The sequence below is a fragment of the Wolffia australiana genome, chromosome 2 (assembly GCF_029677425.1).
Source record: "Wolffia australiana isolate 7733 chromosome 2, ASM2967742v1".
NCBI classification, from domain to species: Eukaryota; Viridiplantae; Streptophyta; class Magnoliopsida; order Alismatales; family Araceae; genus Wolffia; species Wolffia australiana.
The window spans coordinates 8,305,818-8,325,039 of NC_135836.1; the positions used below are offsets into that span (position 1 = coordinate 8,305,818).

The following is a 19,222-nucleotide window of genomic DNA, read 5'->3' on the forward strand; positions in this document are numbered from 1 at the left end:
ACTTCGAGCATCAAAATAAAATACGATACTCAAATCAAAACATTAAAAGTGTGATGCTCATTGGATGTTTGAATAAAATATATTTCTCAAATGTTGAACTTTACATTCTTGCCTCCTGCTACAGGTTGAATAGCATCAAAAAATTAATACAATTAATGAATTTATGAATGTTGTACTATTCATGAATTTAACTCTAAATATTAGTACCATTAAAAAAATTATCAAGCCTGGTATTCACATTTCCTACAATTAATTAGTACTTTCTCTTATGAGAACTTTATATAAGTAAAAGTCAATTTATAACTCTTATTTAAATTGAAAGTTCATATTAATGGACTAACACAATGATAACTGCATTTGAACTGCAAGTAATGCTGATATTTAATGTGTGGAACTGTGAGCAACAGGCTGCATCTATACTACTACAATAGGAATTGGTTACCCTTCTGGCCTCTGATTGGCTGAAACGAGGGTGAGAAAGAAAAGAGAGAGTGAGAGAGCCTCTCCGCTGCCGCCCCGCCCTCCTCCCGGGGCCCCTCCTAAAATTTGCATCTTAATGGGAATCATCTGCTTCCATATAATCATACACTTATGAATGGTTTCCATTACTTGCTCAGTCTGATTATAGCCTACTATTCTCAGTCATCCTGCATCTTTCATTAGGTCTAACATGGGTTGAAGAATGGTCCATACTCAAGAAATCCTCCACCCTTTACCTGGTATAGCGCCCTCAAAGATCGAATTCCACCCGCACATCTGAGCAATCCTCAACTATAGCCCTAGGGTCTCATGCATGGACTGAAAAACGCAGAAATCCTTACTGTAGAATGCCCTCAGCTAACTAATCCCCTTGCCTAAACCAAAATAGTGAGCCAAGTTTTCCATTGAATTTCTCCAGACTCAGGGGAAGACCTGCCTTAAACCTTGCCACTCTAACCTCCAGCCATGTGTCATTCAGGACTTTCAATATCATATCCTTCACCAAATCATAAGTTTGCCCACCAACCTTGTTAGAAGTACCAGGGTCATTGTTTATACTGCAAAACCCTAGCCCCCCTAAATTGACATGTTTACAAATCACATCCGAAGAGACAAATGCCATCCCTCTACCCTCTCAGGATCTTAAGCCCTTCTAGAAAAACCTTCACATTAAGCCTTCCAATCACTTTCTAACTGCCATCAATATCTTAGAGACTGAGAGATTGAATAAAGGAATTGCAGATAGCACTGATTATGGTAGCACCGGGCTTCCCCCCTCAATAGTAATGTGGCCTGCCAACCCTCTAGCCTCCTCTCAACCCTCTCGGTCACTAGTTGTAAATGTGTTAGATAGTCAACCATCAGACATTGATGTACATGAGTCATTGAATGTGATGATAAAATTTATTTTATCCGTCCATATCTAATATCGATATCCGGATACCGGTTTCAATATCCGGATATCAAAATCTGATATCCGGTATCCGATACCTGTTTCGTCCTTACCCCCCCCCAATATCCGTCCAGACCTAAAGGATGGATATCGACCGTTATCCAATATCTGATATCAGACACCGTCCCGGTTTTTTCCGGGATATCGGATATCGGTTGTCCGATATCGGATATCGATTGGACAATCACTAGTGGTAGGCCCAAATAGCTCATGGATAATGTTCCCATCAGAGTCCCCAATACCTCAGAATATTGAACCCTTCCTCCTGCAAGAACTCTAACCCCATGAAAGCTGATTTGGCATGACCAATTAGGAAACATGAGAAATCCATAAATAAATCCAACAGCATGGAGGGATTCTTAGATTCCTCCCGGAAGCCCTCCATAAAAATAATGATATCGTCAGCATGTTGCAGTAATGGGATACCCTCTGGGAAGCTTGCCATCTGGAAACCCCTCGAAAGGTCGTGTGAGCAAGCCTTAGTCATACATATAGAAACGGTGCCAAGGGACATCCCGGCCTGAAACCTCTTTGCAGCTTAATTCAACCCCCCTCCAGCCGCTCATTTACCAAAATTGAGAATGATGGTGAAGTAATAAATCCCAGTCCAAGGACTAGTCCCCTTTCTCTGCCATGCATTTACTATCTCCCCTGCCAAAACAGCCTCATCCACCAATTATCTGCCCAAAAAGAAGGCATACTGAAAAGGTCCAACTATGTCTCCGATCACCACATGTAACTTCTTTGATAAGATCTTTGAGTGCTGAGGTATATGCAGTTGGACAGCGACCGGATTTTTACTTTGTTTGAAAACTATATGAAAATTTTCATCACTCGACACTGTTAAAATTAATTAAAATGTAAAGACATGTTGAAGCGAGTAAGAAACATGTTGCAACATCTTTTATTCACGAGAGAGAGAGGTCAAGAAAAATTAGAATAAAGAGCAAGTTGAAGGCTACCTAAATGTGGCAGGAACAAGAGAGGGGACTTGCCATGGTTAGTTTTTGGAGAATCTCTGAAGAACTTCGAAGAAATCCGGGAATGTCTTCCGAGTGCAGCCGGGGTCAAGAATGGTGACAGGGACGTCACTGCAGGCGGCGAGGGAGAAGGCCATGGCCATCCGATGATCATCGTACGTCTCGATTTCTGCCACGTCGAGCTTTTCTGGTGGGGTAATGATACAGTAGTCTGGGCCTTCTTCTACGGTAGCTCCCAGCTAGAGACGGGACACCAAAAGTAAAATTTAAAAGAAATGAAAGGTGATGAAACCTTCAACAGTTTTAGAGAGAGGATGAAACCTTTCTGAGCTCCGTGCAAATGGCAATCATCCTCTCCGTCTCCTTCACTCGCCAAGATGCCACTAGACAGAGAGAGAAAGAGGGCTCAGAGAGATCTTACAGGCAAGGGCATCATCGTGGAGAGTAAGTTTACAAGTGAAAAACATAGAGAGAGAAAGCACGGTAATCTCACATGCACGAGCGAAATCAAAGAAAAATGGCTGATAAGAGAAATTCTTAGAGAGAGAAAGAAGTGTTCACCAGTTGGGTTCACAAACTGAGACAAAAGCAAAGAAGAGAAATGGTTTTATAAGGCAAATGCTTGTAGAGAGAAAGAAGGTAATAAGAATGCACTAACATGGAGTAGAAGGATGGGTCTGTTTATCATGGAAACTTTGATTCTCTGACGTTATATAACAATCAGGTGCAGAAGAGCAGCAGAGGAATGGATTAACATGGGAAAAAATTAGAGAGAACTATCCAGCCCCAGATTGATCTAACGCGCAGGGCCAAAGCTGAGGGAAGTGGGCTTATCCAGAGAAAGTGACAGGTTCGGGCTCTTCAGATATGTAACAAGCTTGGGAAAAGTTACGGGAGAAGTAGATTTATTCAAAAAAGCAAAGTGAGAGAAAAGCGGATTCAAAAAGACATAACAATCATACAGACGGGCGACATAAGGGAAAAATAAACTGGAATCACTGCTTAGAGCTTGGAGAGACAAAAAGCTTCTCTCTAGAAAATCCTAAGAAGGCAGAATGACAAGTGAAATCTCATTGGATAAGAAAATTGTAGAGTGGTTACCGTCTCTTATGGCCGTGGGGCCATCCGCAAAGAGGGCAACGACAGCAAGCGTCATGGCCACATCCGGCATCTTGTTCATATTGACGTCAACTGCCTTCAGATGCTTACCGGATGACGTACCACGCGGTGGGCCGGTGACAGTAACACTGGTGTCCGTCCATGTCACCTTTGCCCCCATCATTTCAAGAACTTCCGCAAATTTCACGTCCCCCTGAGAGAACAGAGATTAAACCGTGTGGCACGCGGGCTCTGCACATCCCCACAATGTAGGCATGTGACATTGATATTGGTTGACGGTTGGCCAATGACGGCAACAAGATCGTCGTCATCCATACTTCAAGAAATTTTCCATCAACATCATCATCAATGGCCTATAGAGAAAATGGCCCGGGCATTTGGCAAACAGGGCATGATTTAAAACGTTGATACCTGCAGGCTGGTCAAGCCACAACCCTCTACGGTGACGGTGCCACCAGTGACGGCAGCACCAGCAAGGAAGTAGCTGGCACTGGAGGCATCACCCTCCACGTAGGCATTTCCAGGGGACCTGGGCACGTGCAAAGATTATAAGAGGGGCGAAATTCAAAAAGATGGTAGAATTTTTTATTTTATTAATTTATTAAGATGAAGGAAATTTAATGGTGAAAAACCCGTACTTGTATTTTTGGCCGCCTTTGACTAGGAATCGATCCCAAGAGTCATTGTGGTCAACGGTGACTCCAAAACGCTCCATAAGTTTAAGTGTCATCTCAACGTAGGGGATTGAGATTAGCTTGTCAATAATCTCGATCTCGACGTCACCCAGAGCCAGTGGCGCTGCCATGAGGAGAGCGGTTAAATACTGGCTGCTGATGGATCCGGAGAGCTTAACCTGCATAAATTTATGAAATAGAAATCGTCATATTTTGGAAATCCAGAAGAAAGCTGAGGAAGCGACAGACAGATGAGCTTAACAAGATGGATGGAATTATGGGCTGGGGTGTGGGGTGTGGGGTGTGGGGTGAGGTGGGCTGGGGTGGGATGGATGAATAGAGAAATAAACATTAGTAGATAAAGAAATGCACAAACAGATAGATAGAGAGATGAACTGGAAAGATATTTGTAGACAGAAAGATGGATAGAATGGACAGATAGATAAATATGCAGATGGATATAACAGATTGACAGGCAGACAGATGGATGGACGGATGGATGGGCAATATAGGCAGAGAGAAGGATGAATGGATCAACGGGTGGATGACGGATGAATGAACAGAGGGGCGGGCGGACTAATAAATAGTTGGATAGACAGACAGATAGGTATATAGAGAGGCAGATGAATATATAGATAGACAGAGACCAATCGATACATAAATAGAGACATTTATATTCAAATATACAAAAAAGATATGGAAAGACAGAGAGAGATATATGACCTTCCCGCCTGGAAGGCCCCCATTGGCATTTACAAGGACAGGCGGGCAATTAGTGCCCAAAATGCAGTCGACGTCCGCACCGAGTTGCTTCAAACCGTCAACCAAGTCTCCAATAGGTCTCTCCCTCATCCTTGGAACACCATCTAGAATGTATCTGGATTAAAAAATGCAGAATTTATTCATCTAAACAATACTATTGAAAATAAAAAAATAAAAAATCAGAAAACAAATGACCAAAACCTTGAATTTCCACCAGCAGCAGTAACGGCAGCGGTCAGCGGTCGCATTGCTGTCCCAGCGTTTCCAAGGAAAAGCTTGACCTCATTGGAAGACTTTCCAACCGGAAACTGACCTCCACTGCCTCCAACGATTGCTCTTTTTAGGGCACTGTCGTCCTCTACCGTCAGACCAAGTGTTCTTAATGCCGCAAGCATGTATTGAACATCATCACTGTATAGTAAGTTTTCCACGACAGTGGTTCCCTGGAAATGTTGGATCGTCATTTAAATAAAATTTCCGATGCAATAATGATTCAAGTAATTGTAAGATAGAACAATATTTCAAAACATAAATGCATATTCCAGTTAAGCAACCATACTGGGGAATGGCTGGCTCGCAAATTAACAGTACTGGAACCCCAAAAAAAAAGCGGAAAATATGATAAAGATTACTTCTGTTGAACAAATACCAAATGTGTTGAGGCTGGCAGATGTGAAAAATAAGGAATGACGATCAATTAAGAAAAAAACAGAATTGCAACGTGTATATGCACAATCGGAATAAGATACACCATCAAGACTCGCATAGAAAATTTTCTGCATTAAAAACATAATTCACATAATTCACACATCGCAAAATTCATAGTTTACAGGCCAAGTGCTTAATCAAACAAGTGCACTAACAAATTTAGACAAGGACAAAAAAAGTTCTGAGCCGGCGAAATCAAGATGCCAAAATCATGCAAAATCAATGAAAAATTTCCAGTGAATTCAGACAAACGACCTCCTTCCCAGAAAAAAAATAAAACCCACATAAAATCACCTCGGAAAGAGCCGCCAGGAGAAGAATCCGATTAGAAAGCGACTTAGACCCAGGGAGCTTGACCACTCCGGAGATCTCCTTGATCGGCTGCAGCACGATCTCAGGCACCATCGCAGGCTTCTCAACCGCGACGGCCGAAGAACCTGAAACCCTAAATCGGAGACGCCTGGGCGGCGATCTCGAGCGAGTTCCACCTACAAGGGCGCGTTCCTTCGTCGCGAACAGAAACGAAATAGCAGGCGGACAGGGCGAGCTCGACCTCGCCGATGCCGGGAGATCAGTGCAGAGAGAGGAAAGAGCTCCAAAACCGCCCTTCACGAAGCTGGCGTTCGCCATTACAGCTGCTCTTCTTCCCCTTCCTTCGAATCCTTCGTCTAGAAGAAGAAGAAGAAGCAGAGAGTACGAACTAGGAATAGATAGATAAACACCTACTTCTCTCTCTCTCTCTACTTTATCTCACCTAACAAAGGGAGTCCACGTCAGCGTGATTCTAGTACGTTGTGATTTTCACCGGAGCTGACGTGGTCATAGCGCCGCCGTCCGATCAAGATCTCCTGTACTCTCTCTCCCCCCGTGCCAGAGTGGTTGGTGGGGTTAGTTGGCGGCCCGAAAAGGATAAGTCGCCACGTGGCCGGTTCTGGGCCGACGGATTGTCCCTAGATGAAGATTAAAATGGTAGGCATATAAATATAGATATATATTTATATTTGTAGAGTAAGAGAGAATGGTATTTCGGGAGGTAGGTTGATAGATGGAAACAGGTATGATAATGGATAGAATGACAGAAAGTGATAGAAAAAATACGTTGATAAATATAGAGAGATAGATATTTAAGGAGAGAATAGATAGGCATGAAGATTGATTGATTGATTGATTGATTGATTGATTGATTGATTGATTGATTGATTGATTGATAGGTGAATAGGTAGCCAGGTGCTCAGAGACTGATTAATTGATTGTGATTGAGAGAGACAGAGAGGAGAGAGATATAAAATAGAACCATCATGTCACAGATAGAGAAAGATATTTATCCATTTGAAGCTAATAAAAGAGACCCATATGAAGCCAACTGATGTCAACTGAGGGGTCTAGTGACAGCAGAAAGAGATAGTATAGGTAGCCAGGTGCCCAGAGACACAGGAAAGAGACAGAGAGAGGAGAGAGATATAAAATAGAACTATCTTGTCAAGAGCATAAAGAGAGAGAACTATATTTATCCATTTCAAGCCAATAAAAGGACCCATTTGAAGCCAACTGATGTCAACTGAGGGGTCTGGTGACAGGAGAGAGATAGAAAAATAAGTGGAAATGGATAAAAATAAAGCGAATTTGAAGCCAATTTGATGTCATCAAGGAGGTGGTAAACCAAAGTAGCAGAGGCGGCGGTCCGAGGAGCCCCCACGAGAGCAGTCCTCGGCAGCCCAATACCGCGGCGCCAATATTTATCCAGACAGAAGACGAGAAGAAGAAGAAGAAGAAGAAGAAGAAAAGAGGACGAGTTCTCCCCTCCCTCACTTAGAGCAGAGACTTGGCAGTGGCGACGATGTTCTCGGCAGTGATGCCATACTCCTTGTAGATGGTTCCGGCGGGGGCGCTCGCTCCGAACCGGTCAATTCCGATCGCCTTCCCGCCAGACCCGACGTACCTCTCCCACCCGAACGTCGACCCGGCCTCGAGGCTCACCCTCGCCGTCACCTTCGCCGGCAGCACGCTCTCCTTGTACTCCGCCGACTGCTCTTCGTACAGCTCCCAGCTGACCATGGACACCACCCGCACTGCCCGTCCCTCCTTCCTCAGCTCTCCCGCCGCCTTCTCCGCGATCTCCAGCTCGGACCCCGTCCCGAGCAGGATCACCTCCGGCACCGCCCCCGCCGCCGAATTATCCGACACGACGTACCCTCCCTTCTCCACCGCCTCCACCGACGTCCCCGGCAGCTGCGCCAGCTTCTGCCTCGACAGTGCCAGCACCGACGGCCGCTTCCTGTTCAGCACCGCCACCCGGTACGCGCCCGCCGTCTCGTTCCCGTCCGCCGGCCGGAACATGAGGATGTTGGGCATGGCCCGGAAGCTGGCGAGGTGCTCGATAGGCTGGTGGGTGGGCCCATCCTCGCCGAGCCCGATCGAGTCGTGGGTCATCACGTAGATGACGCCGGCCTCACTGAGCGCGGAGATCCGCATGGCGCCGCGCATGTAGTCGGTGAAGACGAAGAAGGTGGCACAGTACGGGATGAGGCCCGGGCTGTGGAGGGCAATGCCGTTGCAGATGGCCCCCATGCCGTGCTCGCGCACGCCGAATCGCACGTTACGCTCCTCCGGCGACCCCTTCTGGAAGTCTCCGTAGGCCTTCAGCAGAGTCATGTTGGATGACGCCAGGTCAGCGCTGCCTCCCAGCAGCCCCGGAACCACCCCAGCAAGGGCGTTCAGGCACTGCTGAGATAGGTTCCGAGTGGCATCCCCGGGGCTCTCCGGCGTGTACCTCTGCAATGCATACCACGAGAATCAACGGCTGCGATCGACTGATGAATGATTGATTGATTGATTGATGAGATCAGGTTTGTGTGTTTACCGGGAGTGCGGCGTCCCAGCCAGGGGCAAGCTCGCCGGAGATGATGGATTTGAAGACGGCGGCGTCCTCGGAGTACTTGCTCTCGTACGCGGCAAGCTTGGAGTTCCAGTCAGCCTCCAGGGCAGCCCCTGCAGGGATGTGACGGCTCCAGTGGCTGCCAACAAGGAAGGATGTCGTCAGACGGGTTATACGCTCGTCAAAGTCAACATTATGACCCTTTTGATGATGTCTCAGTTGACGTTGACCGTCAAAGGTCAACTTGGTAAAATTCTAATTAAAATTTGTCAACCCCGTCAACGATTTATGTTGGCACCACCATAAGCAATGGAGCTCACCTTTTAACCTCGTCGGGGACTTGGAAGGGCTCGTAAGGCCAGCCCAGGTTGCTCCTCGTCGCATCCACCTCCTTGGCCCCCAGGGCGGCACCGTGGACGGCATAGGAGTTGGCTTTGTTCGGCGACCCGAAACCGATGGTCGTCGTCACCTGCCACATGGAAGGGCCAGATCTTGATGAGATCAACAGAGCATGACAAAAAAAGAGGGGAGAGAACGGACCTTGATGAGGGTGGGCTTGTCCTTGACGGCCTTGGCCTCCTCGATGGCAACGCGGATCTCGTCGTAGCCGGTGTTGCCGTTCTTGACCCAGATTGTGTGCCAGCCGAGGGACTCGAAGCGGGCGCTGACGTCCTCCGTGAAGGCGATCTCGGTGTCCCCATCAATGGAGATGTGGTTGTCGTCGTAAAGAGCGATCAACTTGCCCAGCCCCCAGTGGCCAGCCAACGAGCACGCCTCGTTCGAAATCCCCTCCATCTGGCACCCGTCTCCCAGGATCACATACCTTCACAGACACATGATCATTCGGATCAGCAAGAGTTAATTCAGAGTATATCATCACCCATGACAATGCCGAGAGAAAATGATGACGATGACGACGAAAACATCGACAACGATGATGACGATGACATTGATGATGATGATGATGACAACGACAATGATGATGATGATGACAATGATGATGATGATGGAAATGATGAAGATGACAATGATGATGATGGTGAAGATGAGATCTTGATCAGCATCATCCCTTGTCCTCGTAAGGATGAAGATGATGACATTGTCCACCAATTCTTAATCCCAATAAGATGATGAGAGAAAATGACAAAATCATCATCGGCATTCATCAGCGAAAGGATGAGGATGCTGAAATCGTCACCGTCGATTAACGATGAAGGATATTTGGATAGAAAATGAACGGATAGATGGATAGTTACGTGTAGTGGTCGACGATCTCGAGGTCGGGCTTGTTGAAGCGGGCGGCCAAATGCTTCTCAGCGAGGGCCAAGCCGACGGCATTGGCAATGCCCTGACCCAAAGGACCTGAAAAAGAACCCAAATTCACGGATTATAACCTTGAACAACGTCAAACAAATCCAAACTTCACATATTTTGTTGTTTGCTTATTCCTTTTTGAATTCTAATTTAGAAGAGAGACGAACCAGTGGTGACTTCAACTCCGGGAGTCTCAAAGTTCTCGGGGTGCCCAGGAGTAGTGCTTCCCCACTGACGGAAAGACTTCAGATCCGACTCCTAAAACACCAACACAAAGTCACAAAATCAGAACACAAGAACAAAAAACCCATCAAAAAAACCCCAAAATCAATCAACAAGAAACACAAAAATGGGAAAAAAACCCCCAAACCTTGACGCTATCGTAGCCGGCGAGGTGAAGAAGAGCGTATTGAAGCATGCAACCATGGCCGGCGGAGAGAACGAACCGATCGCGGTTGAACCAGTAGGGATTCTTAGGGTTGTACCGCATGACCTCGTCGTAGAGGATGTGACCCATGGGAGCACACCCCATGGGAAGACCGGGATGCCCGGAATTAGCCTTCTCGACGGCATCAATCGCGAGAAATCGGATAGTATTCACGGATTTCTCGACAAGCGCGGTCTCCGTCGACTCCACGGTCTCCACCGCGGCGGCCCGGACGGCCGCGCGCCGCCGTCCGATCCGCCGGCCGGGGGGGGTCAGGGCCAAGACGGACGGCTGAGATTTCACGGATTTCCCCGCGAGCGAGCAGAGAGAGAAGCCCGCCGGAATCGCCAAGTGCTCGGCGGAAGCTCCGCCATGCCCGCCGCTCGTAGCGCGAGCGACCACCGTCTGCGGAGCGAAGGAAGAAGCAGCGGCCATGGCGATCGAGCTCGGAAATCTCTTCCCGACTGCGAAGAAGAGAGAAAGAGGGGCGAGGCTTTTGAGCTCAAACTGTGAGAGAATATCAGGATTCAGGAAGAAGAGGTAGACGGGGAAGGCGGGCCTGCTGCCGTCCGATCTTACGCTCTGATCGAATCTCAGCCGTCCATGGAGGATAACAGATCCTCCGCCTCCCGTTTCGTAGCACCGTTCGTTGCCACGGATAAGGCTGCGCACCTGGCGGTGCCCCGCGCTGCGTACCGGGGTTTTTTTCTTCAGATAGTCTTTCCATGGCTGTGTTTCATTCATCATGTGATAATGATGGAATGTTCCCCGGATGATCCTCTGCCCTTTGGATCGAAACTTGATCGAAATATCTGTCGCTTTCCCTCGCCGTGTGGGGATGGATAGATGGTTGTCGTTGGACGGCGACGACGGCAACAGACAATGCCATGTATCGTTCCAGATCGTCCGGGACGTGGACGAAGGATGGGACGGGACAAATTTCGTTTCGTCCTACGTCCGATGTTAGCTCAGGGACGATGAACGGGACGGTTTTTCGTCCACCGACAAAAAAACCGTCCCGTCCAATAATCTCAGGACAGTTTTTCGTCCCGTCCAGTCCTCCTAGGACGAATTTTCATCCCGACGAAAATTACCCATTTTATATTTTTAATATATTAAGGGTTAATATCACGGTACAGCCCAAACCAGGTCGAAAGTCTGCGAGCTAACCTTAGCTTTTTATTTGGTACGGTATATCCCAAACTCACTAAGTCGTCTGCTATATATCATGGTGATGACGTGGAGTCCATCGTGGATGCCAGGTGGATCTCCGACCAGATTTTGACCTGGCGGAACCCACCTGGCAGCCACGCTGGATTCCATGACATCACCGGGATATGTCGACCTGCCAAGGGTTTTCCGATAAGAGAGAGAGGGGCATTCTAGAGAGAGAGAGAGAAGTGGCCTAGATAGAGAGAGAAGGAGAGAGAGAAATAGAGGTGTTCTAGAGAGCGAGGTGTTTTGTAGAGAGAGAAAGGGAGAGAGGCCCGACTGAAGTCCGGCAGAACGCCTCTCTCTCTCTAAAACACCTCTCTTTCTAGAGAGAGGTCGGGTCTCTCAAGAGCGCCTCTCTCTCTAGAGAGGTCCAACCGAAGTCTGGCAGAATGCCTCTCTCTAGAACACCTCTCTTTCTAGAGAGAGAGAGGTCGGGTCTCTCTAGAGCGCCTCTCTCTCCCTTTCTCTCTCTAGAACACCTCTCTTTCTCTCTCTAGAACCTCTCTTTCCTTCTCTCTCTATCTAGGCCGCTTCTCTCTCTCCCTCTCTTGAATGCCCCTCTCTCTCTTATCGGAAAACCCTTAGCAGGTCGACATATCCCGGTGATGACATGGAATCCAGCGTGGCTGCCAGGTGGGTTCCGCCAGGTCAAAATCTGGTCGGAGATCCACCTGGCATCCACGATGAACTCCACGTCATCACCATGATATATAGCAGACGACTCAGTGAGTTTGGGATATAACGTACCAAATAAAAAGCTAAGGTTAGCTCGCAGACTTTCGACCTGGTTTGGGATGTACCGTGATACTAACCCATATACTAATATGGATTTTTTCAAGTTTTTTAGGGAATTACTGAGGAGATAGAACGCAAATGGACATATCTACAATTATTTCTGAGTGGCGTCCATCCGCATGCACGTAAAAATACATGGACTTTGATGTACATTGTCATTGCGAGGCCACATGGCAACATCACATCCGTTAGATGTGAATCTGGCGGTTTTCCGTCGAGATTCGTCCATCCATCGTCTGAGACCTCCGGGCGGACGGTTTTTTCATCCCACGGAACGAAAACCATCCCGTCCGGTGGCCCCGGGACAAATTTTCGACCCGAAACTTGTCCCGGCACGAAAAAATCGTCCCATTGGCGTCCCTGCACTATAATGCCATGTGTGACGCGTATTGAAGATGGATGACGGATGATGGATGATGCTTCCTCAACGGCAAGGGTTTATTCACAATTTTGTTTTAAAACGCCGTGATTAATTCACAATTTCACGGAAATTTGGAGAAAATTATCAAGCTGCAGGCAGCGCAACAAGGAAGAGGGAAATACCAACAGGCAATACAGATTGTCTGTTCATCAACGTCTGCTCGTCAACATCATCTGGCGTACCGATCCCAGGCAATACAGATTGTCTGTTCATCAACGTCATCCTGACCTTCGACCCTGACACATGCATATTAGTTTGATCAGCCGATGCAATATTAGGCGGGTCCACGATTCAATTCGATCCGATCCGATCCAATCTGATTGATCCTTAAAGAGGGACCATGGGGGGAAAATTAGGGGAAGGACCTTGGTTGCGGGCAGCTTATTGGGCCAGTCTGGGCCGTTTGGGCCGAGGAATAGCGTCTCGAATGCCTTGGCTGGCCACCGAGAAGGAAGAGGACAAGGGCGGAAGAGAGGGCGACTTGTCGACCCGCGCCCACCGTTCGTTTCCTTGCCAGTAGAGAACTAACCTATTTGTGCACGCGTGCGACCAGCTCTCCCCTGCTCGCATTATTTTTTTTTCAAAATAAAAAATAAAAAAATTAAAAATTCATGAGTGTTCTAGAGAGAGAGAGATGTATATAATATTTAAGGAGAGAGAGATACCGAGAGCCAGGGTCAACTGGAAGGATCCATCAATGAATTTGGTGGTCACCTGATTTAGTAGCACGACCTGCTTAGAAGAAAAAATATTGATCAGAACCATAAGATTATGTCTCCTTCAGACAGAACCATGGTCAGATATATGTAGAGAGAGAGATACTTTTCTGGAACATTCGCCACAGGAGGCATGATTAAATCACGTCATGAATTTCAACAGATTTAAGGGAGAAGGATCCCAGAAGAAACCAATATATGAAAGGAGAGATGTTGTGATGGTACGCAATGAAAAGATAATAACAAAAATATACGGCAAAATCATTAATTTCGCACAAAGACTGAAGCTGCGATGGATCAAAGTAGTTTATTTCCCTATTTTTCCGCATTAAAATCAGAGAAGATGCCACGTCGAAAGACAATTACAAAGATTCCTGGTATTACTCAAAAAAAGTTGAGTTAATCGAGACTCACAGCTAGACCGAATCTTTTGGCGAGTTTCATCAGCTTCAGAGAGATTCCACTTAGCAAGCGCGTTCTGTGGGCGAAATCATCAAAATCTTGGCGAAAATGAAATGTTATGCTGTCGATGACAATGAGTTTTACCTGTTAAAAGCAAAACAAACAGGAAATATTATCATGATTAAAGTAAGAGGCCACAAAAGCGAGATATTTGGGGATTCAGGATAATGATAAAAATTACATCTTCATGCTCTTCCATGAATTTTTCCAAGTGGTTTATTACAGCGATTTGCTCGGTGCAGCTGCAAATACGAAAATAAAATATATTCGACAGGAAATTATTAGCCTGCATATTGTCTTCAACAATATGAAGATCAGTGATGCAAGCTTCCGCAATTTGGCTGGCCCGTTCGACCATAAAGCTTCCTTCTGTGTCTGTAAAAAGTGAACATCAACCGTAAACTGTAAGCCTACAGCCCTAAATTATAAACAAAGAACTTAAGCCGCAAACCCAAAACAAAAAATCTAAACTATATCTTGATGCTTAAACCCTAAACTTGAACCCTCAAGCCACAAACAATAAATTCTAGACCCTACATCGTACCCCAAAAATGTGTTAAAAATATTAAATCCTAAAACGCTAAACACTAAACTCTAAACCTTCAACCCTAAACCACCAAGGGACACTTAATTCCAACGGATGTGAAAAATACCTATATTAATTGCTTTTCTGCCAAGACTACCGTATCTAACTGGAAGCCTCGAACCCTAAATTCTAAAGAAAAAACATAAGCTCCAAACCCAAAACAAGAAAATCTAAACCATATATCTTGATGCGTAAACCCTATACTTAAACCCAAAAGCCTAAAACCATAAATTCTTTACCCTGTATCATAACCCTAAAATGTAAAAGAAAATATTGAACCCTAAAACCTTAACTCTAAAACTTCAACCCTAAACCACCAGGGGATGCTTATATTCAGAGGATGTGAAAAATACCTATATAAATTGCTTTTCCGCCAAGACCACCGTATCTAACTGGAATCTGGACGTTGACTGCAAGCTGGATCCTGTGTGAGGCGGCAACTGATGAGAGATATATGGATAGAAATCATACAGATGTTGCCAGAAGGAAAATACCCCAACTGAGTCTTTCCAATGCCTGGTACTCCACCTGTGGAAGAGTATCTAACAGAAATTGAAGAAATTTTCAAGAGACCCCCATCAATTTTGAAATAAAAAGTAATCTGGAAGTATCTTGACTAGCTTTTATGTTTTGGTTTTTATTGAATAAGAGTAACAGATGTACAACTGAATAAAGAATCAAATGGATTGAGACCATCGGCCACCTAAGTTTGCAATAAAATCTCTGATAACATAAATAAATAGATGCAAAGGTTCATAAAGAATCCACCTATTTCTGTAACCTCATTGCAGTGTATTCCACCACCAAGAATTTCATCCAGTTCTCCGCTGAATGTCGTAATATATCTCCTTCCCTGTTCATCTGATAGCATGTCCCAAGCAGTTCTTGCCGCAATATTACCAAGTGTACTTGATTCGGCAGACGGCCCTGCAAGGCCCAGTAATTTTAATGGGTATTTTCAGTTCAACAAACTCCAGCGTATAGTTAACAAGATAATGTCTGATTCCAGAGGTTCTAGCCTTAAAATCATAATCGTTACAAGTGTTTCATCATCAGCTGATACAACTGAGAAAACGTACAAATGGGAAACTTACAAATCGGATAAGCATGGAGGATATACCTTCATCCCATCTTTCCAGCCTACTCAATTGGGAAACCGCCTTGAGGATGCCTTTAGCCTCTTGAATTGGAATACTCAGCTCTGAGGAAAAAAAGATAGAAAGACACAACCGGCCGGTATTTCAGGATAATTCAACGATAATGAAAGAATTGAATAAATGAACGCTGACTTTCCCCAAAGATTCATTCCTTCTGATGAGAATAATAGCATCTCTGACAATCCAGGCGTCAAATAAATTGAGAAAATAAACGTGTAATTTTCCATGCTTGCTTTATTTTTTACTTATCGGGAAGATTGGTTGTTCACCCGAAAATATCAAGAAATCTTAAGGCAAACTCACAAACTCTGCAATGAAAATGACGGTCAAAGAAGACCAGGGATTCTACACGGGAAAGCAAACCAATAGTATGGAAAGAAGAGGAAAACATTCAGATTCTAAACGTAGGAGGAAAAAATATAACCCAAAGAAGAACACTAACCATTAGCCCTTAACGAGAGAGTTCCCGGGAAATGAGGAAGAAGTTGGCAGAATTTGCCATAAGTCATAATATAAAATTTTAAATTTCTTGAAATTAAGATTCATTGATTCATCTCCTCTGATATTATGCGAAATCATGACATGGAAAATGGGTGAATTCACTCCCCCTTCACAGTTCTAAATAAATGACGATACAATGTGGCATGGATCAAATGCTGCTTTACAACACGAAAGCAAGATGAACGATTCGAGTTCTTTGTCTCATTTTTTGTATAATTTCAGAAAAATAACGCGCTTTCTTGTCTAACTAGACTATTAGTCTTCGGCACATTAAAATTCAACATAAAGAGATCTAACAATAGAGGACCTGACAAAACAATCTACCAAAAACAAACGAATGCGATAATTCGAATTCGTATGTGTTCATTAAGAAAAAAAGTCATAAACCGACATCCCTTGCATTCATAAAAAAAACCCATTCACCGACATCCCTTGTCTTTCACAGAAGTCCAGAAAAAAAATTAAAAAATTCAAAGTATGCGCCGAAATCCCTTCTCTCAGCAGATAATATGAAAAATGAGATCCAGAGGGCATACCTTGGGCGAGTTTCTCGACGGAGATGGAGGAGAGGGACGCGAGAGAAGTGTAGCCAGCTGCGACAAGCTTCCCCCTGTGCGAAGCAGAGACTGGAAGAAGGTTCTGTAACTCCATGCTTTGCCGCCAACCTCTTCTATGCTAGAAACTGAAAATAATTAAAAAACATCTCTCCAAACGACTTGGGTCACAATTTGAAGTCCATTTCAATATGCAGTTATGGGCCATTATACGTAGACATGGTTGTTCTGTGCCGTTCGTTTGAAACGAACAAAAAAATTGCACAAAAGAACCGCACGGGGTCTTGTTCTTTGTTCTGTTCTTTAAAAAAAATGAACAAAATTCGCACATTCACACAAATTCGCACAGTCGCACAAAACTAGAACAAAATTCACACAAAGCGAACAAAAGAACCCCACACGGGTCTGTGCGATGTTCTGTTCGAATTCGTTTTTGTTATGTTCGGAAAACCGAACAGAATGCACAATTCGCACAAATTTGAACAAAAAGAACAGAACGATCGCGTCTAATTGTGTTCTAGTTTTCGCTTTGTGTGAATTTTGTTCTAGTTTTGTGCGAATGTGCTAATTTGTGCGAATGTGTGAATTTTGTTCGTTAAAAAAAAACAGAACAAAGAACAAGGCCCTGTGCAGTTCTTTTGTGCAATTTTTGTTCGTTCAAAATGAACGGAACTGAACAACCATGTCTATGGGCCATTATAGTTAATAGGCAGTTATGGGCCACAACTTGAAGCCCATTTCAATATGCAGTTATGGGCCATCATAGTTAATAGGCAGTCATGGGCCGCAACTTGAAGCCCATTTCAATATGCAGTTATGGGCCATCATAGTTAATAGGCAGTTAGAGTCCATTCCCATTCTATATTTTAAAAGGGAGAATGCAACATCTTATTGTCCATTGGCATCCATCGCCAATAGGCTTTCTCCAGCTCAATTTGGATGGTGCGACCAAAGAGAACCCGGTTCCAGCAGGTGGAGGTATCCATTGGCATCCTATGAGACCACACAGCGAGTATCATTTTTTGTTTTCTCGTCGTTCTATGGGGAACGGACTAATACAGCAGCAGAAGCTATGTCAATACATGATGGCTTGCTCCTCTATGAGGTGCGAAACCTTCACGATATCATCCTAGAATCAAACTCACAATTGTTGGTCAACATGCTTCGTGCAAGCTCATGCTCCCCATGGCGTCTCCAAAGAGTCTGGCAAGACATCATGTGATATCGCTCACGCTTGGCCAACATTCGTCATCAGTTGTGCAAAGGGAACCAGATAGCGGATGCCCTTGCCAACTATGTTGTATGCTCTCATGCCCCCCTATACATCACTTGGTAGGACCTTCCTTAGGCGGTTCCCAGCTGCCATAGGGTTGAGAGTCTCACCTTGCCTACTCTCCGCACGCGCCACATCCTGTCGAATGTTGGCCCTCAAGAGTGGCGTATTACATGGAGCACTAGAGGCGGGAGTGCGCGACTTTTTGCTTAACTGTTGTACCCTCTATGCACCTCCACGATGATATCTGATGATGACGCGAGGACCGCTTATACTCCATGTGTTACCACCTTTGAGGGACACGAGCACGCTATTGATGCCCGCGGTATAATTTTTGCATCATGGGCATGGGTGAGTAGGGTCCGGGTGTAATTGGGACATTTACGCTCGCTCCACACCTATAAACACTTCACTTAACATATAAAACCTCTATGGACGGCATCCAGGGCATGACTGGATCGATCTTTGCGCACAACCCTTGGGTTGGCCGTACCCGGCACCTTGTTTTTTTGCCAAAAAATATATTTTAAAAGCATTATTAATTATCTCCTCTGACGTTATAAAAACTAATTATATCACGCTCTTAGGATGTCACCTTCATCTCACAAAGATATTATTTCCCTTTAAAACTGTATAACGGGTATTAAGGTCTGAAGAGATCTTGACTCAATCAAATGTTCAAGTCTGGACAACAAAAATTTAATCTGAAGATTATGATCGTATGATTCTTAACTGACTAAAAGTTAATCTTATTTTTTTAGTCATCTATGCGGTGTTGACTTAGTCAAGGAATAGTCAACTAAACTTTCAAAAAGCCCTTCTGCTCATCACTTTTCTCGACTATTTGATATATTTTATTAATTTATGCAATCGACATAGGAATGGTCATGAGGTTGGGCAAGGAAATACAAACAACATGCCAAAAAAATTGACAATCCCAAACCTCTTTTCCGGTGGGCTGGATGATTGTGGGAAGAAAATAAATGACACACTTGCTTAAAAATCGCCCCCCAGATAGATGAGCAATGATAGATAAATAAAAGAGAGAGACATCTGAAGATGAGATGAGATAAGGAATAGAAAGAGATTCAGAACAGATTGGCCAACAAGCCAATCACACATTCCATATCTTGTTCAATATTCATCTATACAATATATATTCACTACAATACATGTGCGATGCTTCTAAGTGAAGTCCATAAATACATGCATTGACTTATGATGATATCATAACATAGAGATCACAAGTCT

General features: G+C 44.9%; 3 protein-coding genes across 3 annotated transcripts; all 3 read right to left on the reverse strand.

The window, feature by feature from the left end:
* Positions 1–2,281: 2,281 nt before the first annotated feature.
* LOC144716708 (RNA 3'-terminal phosphate cyclase/enolpyruvate transferase, alpha/beta) lies at positions 2,282–6,390 on the reverse strand. The gene is made up of 8 exons (XM_078591921.1): positions 5,970–6,390; positions 5,169–5,410; positions 4,929–5,082; positions 4,170–4,384; positions 3,943–4,060; positions 3,514–3,724; positions 2,734–2,795; positions 2,282–2,651 (listed from the first exon to the last, which is right to left on the reverse strand). The coding sequence occupies exons 1-8, from the start codon at positions 6,303–6,305 to the stop codon at positions 2,433–2,435; spliced, it is 1,557 nt and encodes a 518-aa protein (XP_078448047.1). The 5' UTR covers positions 6,306–6,390; the 3' UTR covers positions 2,282–2,432.
* Positions 6,391–7,260: 870 nt separating this feature from the next.
* LOC144716710 (transketolase, chloroplastic) lies at positions 7,261–10,794 on the reverse strand. The gene is made up of 7 exons (XM_078591923.1): positions 10,235–10,794; positions 10,032–10,122; positions 9,807–9,912; positions 9,091–9,373; positions 8,871–9,019; positions 8,536–8,689; positions 7,261–8,447 (listed from the first exon to the last, which is right to left on the reverse strand). Exons 1-7 carry the CDS (start codon positions 10,724–10,726, stop codon positions 7,485–7,487), a joined length of 2,238 nt encoding a protein of 745 aa, XP_078448049.1. The 5' UTR covers positions 10,727–10,794; the 3' UTR covers positions 7,261–7,484.
* Positions 10,795–12,706: 1,912 nt separating this feature from the next.
* Positions 12,707–16,844, reverse strand: RAD51C (RAS associated with diabetes protein 51C). The gene is made up of 10 exons (XM_078590009.1): positions 16,681–16,844; positions 15,607–15,687; positions 15,255–15,413; positions 14,981–15,014; positions 14,840–14,910; positions 14,082–14,275; positions 13,853–13,984; positions 13,388–13,454; positions 13,088–13,282; positions 12,707–12,958 (listed from the first exon to the last, which is right to left on the reverse strand). Exons 1-9 carry the CDS (start codon positions 16,793–16,795, stop codon positions 13,104–13,106), a joined length of 1,032 nt encoding a protein of 343 aa, XP_078446135.1. The 5' UTR covers positions 16,796–16,844; the 3' UTR covers positions 12,707–12,958; positions 13,088–13,103.
* Positions 16,845–19,222: the final 2,378 nt, after the last annotated feature.

What these genes read in the sequence shown, in the direction of transcription:
- LOC144716710 (XM_078591923.1), bottom strand. Translation starts at nt 10,726, where the DNA reads ATGGCCGCTGCTTCTTCCTTCGCTCCGCAGACGGTGGTCGCTCGCGCT. An exon ending in ACAAGCCCACCCTCATCAAG is followed by an intron (nt 9,020 to 9,090) that starts GTCCGTTCTCTC and finishes TCCATGTGGCAG; the next exon opens with GTGACGACGACCATCGGTTT. An exon ending in GCTGGGACGCCGCACTCCCG is followed by an intron (nt 8,448 to 8,535) that starts GTAAACACACAA and finishes TATGCATTGCAG; the next exon opens with AGGTACACGCCGGAGAGCCC.
- LOC144716708 (XM_078591921.1), bottom strand. Translation starts at nt 6,305, where the DNA reads ATGGCGAACGCCAGCTTCGTGAAGGGCGGTTTTGGAGCTCTTTCCTCT. An exon ending in TCCTGGCGGCTCTTTCCGAG is followed by an intron (nt 5,411 to 5,969) that starts GTGATTTTATGT and finishes CAACATTTCCAG; the next exon opens with GGAACCACTGTCGTGGAAAA. An exon ending in CCCCACGGCCATAAGAGACG is followed by an intron (nt 2,796 to 3,513) that starts GTAACCACTCTA and finishes CTCTCTGTCTAG; the next exon opens with TGGCATCTTGGCGAGTGAAG.
- RAD51C (XM_078590009.1), bottom strand. Translation starts at nt 16,795, where the DNA reads ATGGAGTTACAGAACCTTCTTCCAGTCTCTGCTTCGCACAGGGGGAAG. An exon ending in GCTGGAAAGATGGGATGAAG is followed by an intron (nt 15,414 to 15,606) that starts GTATATCCTCCA and finishes TGGGCCTTGCAG; the next exon opens with GGCCGTCTGCCGAATCAAGT. An exon ending in CCAGTTGACCCTGGCTCTCG is followed by an intron (nt 13,283 to 13,387) that starts GTATCTCTCTCT and finishes TAATGCGAGCAG; the next exon opens with GGGAGAGCTGGTCGCACGCG.